The sequence below is a fragment of the Solanum stenotomum genome, chromosome 10 (assembly GCF_019186545.1).
Source record: "Solanum stenotomum isolate F172 chromosome 10, ASM1918654v1, whole genome shotgun sequence".
Taxonomy (NCBI): domain Eukaryota; kingdom Viridiplantae; phylum Streptophyta; class Magnoliopsida; order Solanales; family Solanaceae; genus Solanum; species Solanum stenotomum.
In genome coordinates, this window is record NC_064291.1 from 43486773 (window position 1) to 43498236 (window position 11464).

The 11464-nt window shown below is 33.7% G+C and overlaps 1 protein-coding gene across 1 annotated transcript; it reads right to left on the reverse strand.

Annotated features, from left to right (window-relative positions):
• Positions 1 to 2565: 2565 nt before the first annotated feature.
• LOC125841569 (uncharacterized) lies at positions 2566 to 10293 on the reverse strand. Its single transcript, XM_049520722.1, has 6 exons — positions 10159 to 10293; positions 10016 to 10070; positions 6700 to 6750; positions 3220 to 3311; positions 3057 to 3134; positions 2566 to 2886 (listed from the first exon to the last, which is right to left on the reverse strand). Exons 1-6 carry the CDS (start codon positions 10212 to 10214, stop codon positions 2736 to 2738), a joined length of 483 nt encoding a protein of 160 aa, XP_049376679.1. The 5' UTR covers positions 10215 to 10293; the 3' UTR covers positions 2566 to 2735.
• Between the last annotated feature and the right edge of the window lie 1171 nt (positions 10294 to 11464).

The window sequence follows — 11464 nt, forward strand, 5'->3', positions numbered from 1 at the left end:
AATTCGCTAAAAAAATTAACGTCAACAAACCAAAAAAAAAGAAGACAAAACTGAAAGATAGAAGAGACCCAACAAAGTGATGAAGCAGTAATTGTTATCAACAAAATACCACGAGAAAAATAGAATAGTGAATATTGATTTCAAAAATTCGAGTTGCCTCTGATACCATGTTACAAAATGAGACAGAGAAACACAAGAAAATCTGGAGAATTAATAATTTTATTCATCAATGAATAAAAGAGACTACAACCATATTTATACACAAGAAGTTAAGAAACAAAAGAAAATAAAATACGTATAATGTCTAAAATATATACTTTACCATACTTAATATATTTAAATATATACTTTGCCCATATTTAGAATGTCTATACAATATTTATCAAATTTTAACAGCTTTCATAATAATACGGATCAAAGAGAAATTAAAATCTGGAAACTACAGGCAATTTACCATCTTTAAGAAATTGTATTATTTAAATAAATTTTTAATATCAATATTATTACTTATGCACCTTTAGAGCTCTAAAATACAAACAAGAGCATATCAATAAAATTAATGATTAAAAATTAAATTTTAATATGAGATCTTAAGTATATGTACATATTAAAAAATATTAATGTAGCTTTTTTTTATTTTTATATTTATTATTTTATCGTAATTTTTCAATGGATATAAAGCCTTTTAGTTCATATAAAGATAGTATTATTTATAATATTAAGAAACTCTTAAAATTAGTAAGATGTTAGTCATGTTTCTTCAATACATTACGTTAGATATTATTGTAAAAAACTTTATTTATGAATATAAATATTTAAATAATTTAGTTTAAAATTGTAAATTTTTTTAATTAAAATTAGGTAATATTTTTTCTTAATCTTAAATATTATTTTAGAGAAAATAAAATCATAAAAATTACCATCAAAATTTTGTTAGCCTTATCCATGAATCACCCCGAATCTAGTGTCAATCCATATGAAGGCATCACATACCCATATCAGGAGTCCTTGAGAGTCTCTAAGCAACATTAAAAAGATAATTTTCTTATTACTTCATATCTTTAAAAAAATCAAACAAATTTATAGTAATTAAGATAGTTGAAAAGTATAAAATTTAATAGTATTTGTGCATGAACTTCATTCAATCTTGCTAGCTACCTTTGATAAATCACCTTATCACGTGACTTCGTAAGAATATATTTCCTATTCGGATTGAATGGAATATTTTATCTTCTTAAATAAATCAATTTAATGACCTAGGTAAAGTTTGGATAATATTTGGAAGGGAAAAAAAAGGTTCTATACGTATTTTACTTTATTATGGTTGTCCTAGTCTTCTAGATCCTAACTATTATTTTTTTTTGATAAAAATATTTTCAATATACTTTTTATTTGTCCATTTTAGCATATCAAGAAAAAAATAAATTTGATTTTTCATATTTTACTCTTAACATTAACTACTGATTCTAAATTATTTCATATCCATTTAAACTATACATCAATTAATATGAATATCATAACAAAATATACATTTCATTTATTATTATTTCTATTGTGAATAAATAAAAATGGATAGAGAAAGTATGATCTTGGATTCATCTTCACGTTGATACTTGTCTTGAAAACATTTGAATTAGAATAAAAAAACTCTTAAAAATTAGATAAGGATTGAATAAAAATTCATTTCATTGACAGAAGTGATAGCTGTCTTTAAAGTGATAGAATCACCAACAAGAATAGTAGAGTGGTAAGTACTTATTCATCTCTAATTAAAAATTTCAAGTTCAAGTCCCACTAAATACAAAGTTATCTATGTTAAAGAGGATTTTACCGGACAGTCAGACTAATATACTAATATCGAACAAAAAAATGAATAGAATCATAATAGATATAAATAAGTGGGCACTACAATATTAAGTAGTTTGTGCTTTTCAATTATCTTATTTGTTTCTTTGCATCACATACTTTCAACAACTAGTAACTAATTAACTTAAGACTATGGTTTAACTGGAAAATGACACCCCACTTGTACCTAGAACTAAATTAGGATTTATAAACCATCCTAATGTAGCTTTTTCATCAAGGACAGAAAAAATTAGTAAATCTTGATTATTCTTCGGTAACAAAGCTGATAAATAAAACATGAATAAGAGCAAGAGTAAATAATTCCCTACCTCTAATACAAGGAAATATTCTTCTGCCTTGGATAGACAATTCAATATTAAGGCAGTTATTTTTCATGAAAATATATTTTCATAGAAAGTCTTTTACTAGAAAAGGATTACATGATGAAAACAAAAATAAATAATCATCCCACAAGTACTTCATTCACAGATTTACCACACAAACCTCTTGTCTATCAACCATGATGAAAGGTTATCAAGGAGCCTGGTACCGGCCTCAAAAAGAGTATGACTTGACCGCGACAGTAGCGTACATAGAATTTTATGTAAACAGTGTCCGCTGGGTGATGCATGGGGTTTCTAAAACACAAGTCAAAAAGCTTCTGGACGACTCATATGTATTGATCAACTAGAGTACAAGGCAGGGTGGAAAACACAGAAGCTTAAAACCAGGTCAATTTATCACCCACCACGCCTAGTACTGTTGAATGAAACATTATTTTCATTACACCTACATGTAGGCCTCCAAATATGTAAAACACAGATATATCATTACGAATTGAAAAGACAAAACAATCATCTAGAATTCACTTCCCAGAAAAAAAACTCATGCTAACTGTCAGAGTCAGAGATTTTCTCCTCCTTAGGTGGTGCAAACTGCCGGCTAAGACGAGATCTTGTCCAGGGATCCATGGCTGGTCTCTGTGGAGGTTGAGGATTTGGTGGTTTGGATTGTCTAAGTTCATTTTCTCTATCAATAAACCTGTCAAAACAACACAAAACTGGTCAGACATCGACCTATTATAGCCATCCCTTCACTGTCTTTTGAACAAGCAAACTATTTTTTGTGTTAATAAGTACCGAAATCATCTGGAAGCCATTTCTAAGTATCTTCTAGCAAAGATTATGCATCCGTTCAAGTGAAAATCTTACTCTATATAGGCCATTGGTGCAGCATCACCTACTCGAATGCGAGTTCGGAGCATTCTCGTGTATCCACCAGCTCTATCTCTGTAACATATGAATTTTAAGATATTGAAAGCCATAAACCTATATTTCAAAAAATAGAGTAGAAAGTTGATGGTCTGGGGTTTACTTGTATCTGTAGGCCAATTCAGTGAAGAGTTTATGAATGACATCATCCCCACGCACAAAGGCAGCTGCCTGTCTTGCAGCACATAGAGTTCCCTGCAATAGTTCAAAAGGTGCCAAAATATAAACAAGTCAAAAAACATTGCTCCTAAAAGAGGACAATTACTCAGAGAACAAATGAGAGAAAACAGAGCAAATAACTGTTGGTATTTATCAGAAAAGTTATTATTCATTACTCCTATTATTATTATTAAGTATGTACGTATTTGTAATAACTATGTTTTGATAACCGAAAAATCCCCGAAGCCACACAATTCAACACTAAGTGGATAATGAACCTGCTAGCCTTCTCCATTTAAATACCAAGCTTTTATTTGCGGAAATATTTGAACTAGTGACGTGCACTTCAGATTCCATCTCAATCTCATCTTTTTGTTTTTTCAGATGAGAAATGCACAAAGGTATTCTGTTTTTGGTTGTCATTGAAGCGAGATTTTGAAACAAGAAACATGAGAAAAAGTTACATTAGCCTCAAGGGTATTTTCTAACTCGGGTCACAAAAGAAACCAACAACGCCAAGGTCAATCAGCTTAAGCTCCAACCAACACTACTACAATTCTACAACCAAGAAAGTGATCTAACAATCCTTTCAGTTATATAGCATTCCACGTTAAGACAGTCCTTGTTAAAGTAAAGGTAATTAATCCAAGTTGAGACAGCCCTAAGAGGCTACAATGTTTCACCCATTTCCTTAAATTCCAGCCTTTGTGATTTTACTCTCTCGAACCAAAACCAAATAAAGAATCTTACCACCCATTACATGTTACTCAAGGTGAAAACCACTATGCTTTTGTGTACACAAATTGTACTCATTAGTCACATCATCTCCTTGGTTGACTACTTTTTCAGATTGAAACATGATTGGCATTTTGGACAAGAACTCCCTGGTACTGTCCTATTCTCCCTTATCTTCCTCACATTTTGTGATTACTTCCCTGTCTTCCTCATTAATTCTACTGTACTCCCATTTTCTACACATGAACAAAAATCTACTTATCTTGTCTTAACCAGTTTATATAATGGGGCAGAATTTTTTTTGAAACTGGTTATATAAGAGGCAGATTACCAGTGAGCACATGAAGCTTTTATCAGAGGAAGTGGTGTTCATTGCCATGAAAAAGTTGGTGGCAATGAATTCCACTTCCTCTCATAAACTTTGTGTGCTCACTGGTAATCTGCAACTTATATAAACTGGTTAAGACAACTTCATAAAACCATTGAGCAAACCCCAAAACTTAAGTTTCCATTTGTCCTGATTCAAACTGAATCCTCTGGAAAAATACTGAAGCATTTGGGACCAAAACAGAACTTTCTTCCATGGAAATCAACCTTACAGCAGAACTCTCCATCTCTTGCCCTACATGACTCGAAACACTGCCACCATCTTTCACTAAGAATTTCAATATATCAGTAGGATTAGGTCCACATTCAAAAAGCCTCTGCACATATATCCCATTACTGCTTTTTGTTTCACTTTATAGGGTAGGGTCACCGTGCCTATGTGGGTCATAGAAAAGAAAATACATAAAGCCTAACAAGCGAGCCATGCTTCCTTGAAATTTGCCAGAACTGTCATCACCTATGGTTGATTAAGAAAAAAAACTGGAAACAAGAGACCTGGTTTTTTTTCCAGTTTCTGATTCCAGAATGTCTGCATTTATTGTTCTTGTTATAGATGAATGTTTAGATGAACTACACCTCCTGAATTACATCCCTCCTTGCATGCATTTGTTGATTCACTTCCCTCGACAACGAGAATTTTAGAGTATATTGTATGGCCGCACAGTATTGTTTTGGTCTGGGTGTTTTTATAAAAAATTGTAAATATCCTTGCCTTGCATATTTAGGCTTAGCTTTCAAGTAAATATTCGAATGCTCGAGGGGCTATCAAGACTTCGCAATTAGAGAAGTCCCATGCACCAAAGATTGAGGGGGACCCACATCAGGTTAATTTATGATCCCCTGTTGTCTTCTTTTCAATCCCGTGCACCCTGTGCTGAAGGACCATCAACCAAGCAGCAAAAAAGACACTCTCCTACTTCCTTCTTACAAAGCTTGCTCAGCTTCTACCTTGAGGGAAACCTGAGAATTAGCAAGGCATACCCTTTGAAATGCATAAAATCCCACCACGTTATTGCACTCACTTGGGTTACAACTTACAAGAACTAGTTACTAAACTCGGCACAGCAAGATATCGCCTTACTTGGACACCTTCAGTCAGGTCGCTCTCTTCAAGACCTCACCACCAATCTGAGATCATATCTATTGACCCTGCCCATTAATGAAATTAGTGGACCAAGCAATACTCCAAAAATTCCAGCTTTCCTTCTGCATCATCTCTTGACACTATAATCAAGCTTGCGACTCCCACACAAATCATGGCACCCGCCAGTGAGGGACAGAGATGGATAACTTGCTACCTCATCATCAACAGAAATAAATACAACCAATTTACCTTTCATTTTTCCACAAGTATGCTTAAATTACTCAGTAAATCAGCTCTACTCTAGATCCCTCACACTAAGCGATTTCTGACAGAAAAAAACTGTCAACAGCTCCTGCACAGAAGATACTAGAGAAGCAAAATCATAGAGAGAAGGCAAATGTTCTCTCTAAAACTAGCTGTGAAAGCTAGACTACTAATTTCATAGAACAAATGACATCGTTAAGCCACTTCAAGTGGAAAGTCATGATGAAATTTTAGATAATCTATCAAATGAAAAAATATGTACACAGACATTACTGATTAATTGATATTTTGTTGCAGTATATTCCTATTTCACTTTTCAATGAAGTCATGGTATGCATTTCAAGGATGAATGAAACCAAAACAACATATTAACATTGTTGAGACTAAAACGACATATTAGCATTCTTTACACACCAAAAAACTTCAGCAATCATTTATAAGANAGTGTACGCAGACCTTACCACTACCTCGTGGAGGTAGAGAGGCTGTTTCCGAAGGACCCTCAACTCAAGTACGACAACCCAAGTAAAAGAAGAGGAAACATTATATAGGACATAGTATNTCTACAACCAGCCCCTCGCACCTCCTCACTGGGGCGTCTGTGCACCGTCTCTTCACATGCCCAAACCATCTCAGTCTCGCTTCCCTCAGCTTGTCCACCACAGAGGCCACTCCCACCTTCTCTCGGATAACCTCATTCCTAATCTTATCGCTCCTAGTGTGCCCACACATCCACCTCAACATCCTCATCTCCGCAAAATGCAGTTTTTGAACATGTGAGTTCTTGGCTGGCCAACACTCCGCTCCATACCAAGGATGAATGAAACCAAAACAACATATTAACATTGTTGAGACTAAAATGATATATTAGCATTCTTTACACACCAAAAAACTTCAGCAATCATTTATAAGAAAAAATACTTAGAAATTTCAATCTTCCATCCATATTTGTACCTCCTTTCCAAACTGAACCATATTGTCGGCCAACCTTCTGACTTCCTTTGCCTGCAATCATATAAGAAAAACAGATAAACAAATCATCCCAAGTACACAGTGAATCTAGAAGCTAGCCAAAATGAAATTCTAAATGCTTTTAAAATGTTTTTGTTACTTCTGAGAAAAAATTTAAGGTGTGTTTGGTACGAAGGAAAATGTTTTCCATGGAAAAGGTTTTCTTAGAAAATGTTTTCTAGAAAAATAAGTGGGTTTCTTACTTATTTTCTTGTGCTCTCCTGTTCGATATGTATAAACAACAACAACAACAACATACCCAGTGTAATCCCACTAGGTGGGGNGTTCGATATGTATGCAAAAAAATATTATCCCAAAAATCATTTTTATATAATCTAGACAAATACTATGAGAGGTGAGGGTTGGATGGTGGGGATGGGGGCTACATGGGGTGGGGGTGAAGATGAGGTGGTTGGGGAGGACACAATCAATGTGGAATGCCACTTGTAAACTTGTTTTCCCTACTTCTATTAAGGAAATCATTTTCCTCGTTAACTATCCTAGAGAAAATATTTTCCTTAAATTTTACCAACCGAACAAGAAAAAATTGAAAAACTTTTATACAGAAAATGTTTTCCTCCATAACGAACACACCCCTAGTGTATGAATAAACCAAGATATACTTCAAGGAAGCATTAAACTTTAGAAGGATTTATTTTATTCCTTAAGTTCGCTGATTATAGGTAAGGTGTGTGTTTCATGGCATACTGACTTCCTCTTAAAGATGGTAGCATAAACGATAAATATTCACTTTTACTGTAGATTTTTTAATTCTTTTGATTGCATGACTATGATTTGTGTCTATAGTTATTATTTGTGCCTTTCTTCAGTAAAGCTTGCATGCTATTTATGATTTGAGCTTAAAGCTCCCAAGAGACCTTTTTCCTGTTCGCTTTTCAGTTTTGATAACACTGGGACAAGATCCTCATAAGTATATAAGGAACATGGGAGAACTCAAACAAGGAGTCACATGCAACCACAAACATCATTCCTCTCGAGATCATTTAATGCTGTTTTAAAAAGCACTCATAATTGACATGATGAAGATGTTTGAGAATCTCAAATAAGAGAATAAATTTTGTTTTTCTATAAGGAATTTTTTGAAAAATTAGAAGTGGATATACAATCCTAAAAATGTAGACGAAAAACATAAAGCAGTAAGTAGTCAGTGACCAGCTTTAACTATAGTTGATTCCACTATCTCCTAAACATGCTAATGCTGACACCATATCTTTGTCCTAAAATACTCTATCAATCCAATCAAGCCAAATACATCAGAGTTTCACGCATAGAACATATCCACAAACATTACCTTCTATAGTTTTATCATACCACAAAGGTAGAAAGAAGTCAAGAACTCACTCAAACTATAACACAAACTTTGTCTCATCATTATAAATAGCCACAACAATGCCCTAGCAGAAGGGCAATCCACGACAAATATGTATCGGACTCCTGCTATGTATGCACATATAGACCAGTTAAGCCTGACATCCTCATTCAATGTATATAGTGCAGCAAGTGCCAAGCATGAAGTGTACCATGGACAACAATCACGGCAAATCTTTCATTTTAGGAACGTCCACTTTCCCAACAAAAAGACAGGAGTAGCAAAAACCTGTGATGCTATGGATAGCACAGCAAATACCAGAAAAAGGAATATCGCCTATGAGACCCTCCGAAAACCAAACATGTTCATAAACACCAATTCAAGGATTGAAGTGAAGTAGTCTATTCCCATATCTTGCATCCCAAACATCTAATGAGGAGCGGACATCCTTGATTTTGATCACAACAGAACAACCTTTTTGCTAATACGAGAAAGACTAATAGACACCAAACCACAGAACCAAATCACAACTTACAAATGGTCTTTCCATATGTTATGAATCCCTTTACAAAGAAAATAATGCAACAGACACTCAATTTTCTCCACCACCAATTTCGGGAAACTGAAGAAAATACAATAAGTAAAGAAAGCACTAAAAATGTTCACCACGAGATCCCAAAAGGTGATACAGGAAGGGCTACCGGGATACTCCACAAAGGCATTCCAATATAAAGAAAGGGGAACACAAGATAGAGAACCCATCCATGCCCCCTGGGCTTAGTTCAAGTGGCAAAGGTTGAGGGACTTGTGACTTAGGTCACAGGTTCGAGCCATGCGCCATGTGAACTAAGACAGGTTTAAGTGGATGGTGCGTGCAAAATCAGAAGCACAGCTCTGCAAGTCTATAGGATCAATGAACAACAACTGCAGGAGATGAATCTCCAGAGATAATTGAAGAGGGGATTCAAAGAAGAGAGAATATTATTGCAATCACGCCTTTAACATTTACATGGAGGGATCCTTTTATCCTTTTACCAGAAGGATTCTAACTTTCTAGTAAACTAACAGAATTTCGGAAGTGACTAAAGAATTCAATAAACTGCCCTTGATTAGCCTAATCCTTTGTAACAAACTAACTTCTTAGCTCAATTGTGTATATAACAGTGGAGAAGAGTAGAAGGTCGGGCCAATCATCCCCAAGTTCTGAATACTGCGGTAGACCCAAGGGTTGTCCCCAAACAGATTTCTTTAACATTAAAAAAAAAAGATTGAGAACCCAGCCTTAGAAGTGGATGTTTTGATTCTATAACAATCAATATGAACCGTCGCTAAAATTCCCATCCATATTTATTTCAACAGAGAGCCAATGGCTAATACACTAGGAAGGTTTAAAAGATTAACAAAGAGTAACTTTTTCAAACAAAAAGAAAGGAATTAGCTACATCAAATGATTAAACATTAGATCATGACTACGTAGTCCAAAGCTAGCAATCAAACAACAATCTCCCCCTAACAACCGACGTTATCCATCACAATCATGGTTGTTGATATATGAATTTTTCAACATCCAACTGGTACTAACTAATACTGTGGCGGAAACTTAACAACTGTGCAGCCTAAAAATATGGAGACAGGAAGGAACAGTTACCCAAAACGCCCATTTGTGTGACTTGACGTACATAGTACACCATTTAGTTCTTTCATACTAGCTACACTATCATGGTGTATTATCAATGAAATCTAATAAAAAATAAATCCCTGCAACACAACATATTTACAAATTCCTTTTAATACGCCTATCAAACATTCCTTATGACTTAAACAGCTAATCAAACAATAGCAAACACAGATCTTTGCAGAAAAAAAAAAAACACCATACAAATCCGTAATTATGAAACTGCAAATGTAAGTATACAAAGCCACTATTACCTTAGCAACGGTGGTTTCAATCCGCTCGTGCTTCACTAATTGTGACACCATTGTCCTACAACAAACACATTCAAAATCATATAAACTTATCGAAGAAACACAAAGAGTACATAGAGGCGAGTAATTATGAAGAAAAGAGGAACCTGAGCATGGACATCCGATGTCCCGTCGGACGATTCAATTTCCTGAATTTGGTCATTTTGGGTCACCGGAGAAACGGGAAAGAGGAGAGAAGGGGAAAATGGAGAAGAATACTGAAGAGTGTAAAACCCTGATTTTAGAGGTTTTAGCGGAGGATCCATAACCCGTTTTGATTTCGAATCGGTTAGTAAAAGCCCAATTTAGTTTTGGTCCATTACTTGAGTAGAAATGTCACAATATAGCCACTTGTAGGACCCTTATTTAAGTTCTATTCATTATTTGCAGGTTTGGGCACATTTGGGGATTTGGGTCAACCCAAAATCCAAATAGAACTACGAACTTTTTCAATAGGAAAAATTAATCAGGTATGTATTTTTTAATAAATAACTACTGATTTTAGTGATATGTTTATTTATTATTATTTATAGCAATATTATGATACATCTATACTATGTATTAAAAGTGCATTATGCATGCAATATAGATGCATTATAAGTGTTTTAAAATATATTATGCTTGTTTGGTAAGAAATTGACACAGTGTATTAAAGTGTGATAAATGTATTATTCATCAATAAAATTTGTATTATGTGTGCTTTATAAAATGTTTTGTGTAATATGTATTAAAATTGTATTATAGATATATTATAAGTGTCCAATGAACAAAATTATTATTGCTATATATGGTAAATATTTTCTTATTATAGTACATCTATGAAAGTTTCCCTTTTCAATATTTTGTTTGAATTTTTGGATTTTGGATTTTATTTTTAAAATTTACAAATTTTCAATTGGATATAGGATTTAGTACTACAAATTTTTGGATAATCGAAAATGTGAAATTTTATACCTTATATTCAATTAACAGTATTCATTTCATATGTATCCAATTTGCAAAGCTACAATAGATTTGTGCTCAACCCATATCATATCTAATGTTATTTTTTCTGGTGAGGTGTGTCTACTGATCTAGATAAAAAAGTAAATTGTTTGGTAGGATTTATAAGAATATGGTAAAATAGAGTGTATTGATAATGCATTAGTATTAATGCTTGTATTAGTTATGCTTTGCTTAATTATGCAAAGATTATTTTTTATGCATTGCTAAGTTTAATGAATTAAAAATAACATGCATTGTTTTAAAAAAAATTATTTACAGAGATATCTTTCACAAATATGGCAGAAAAGATATTTTTTATAAAAAAAATTGAGTAACAATTAGGTCTTGAACCATGCTAATGCATGCATTAATTTAATTCCCTCCATTACTCATAAAATATGTCTTAGATTTCACTCCCTCCTCCTATAT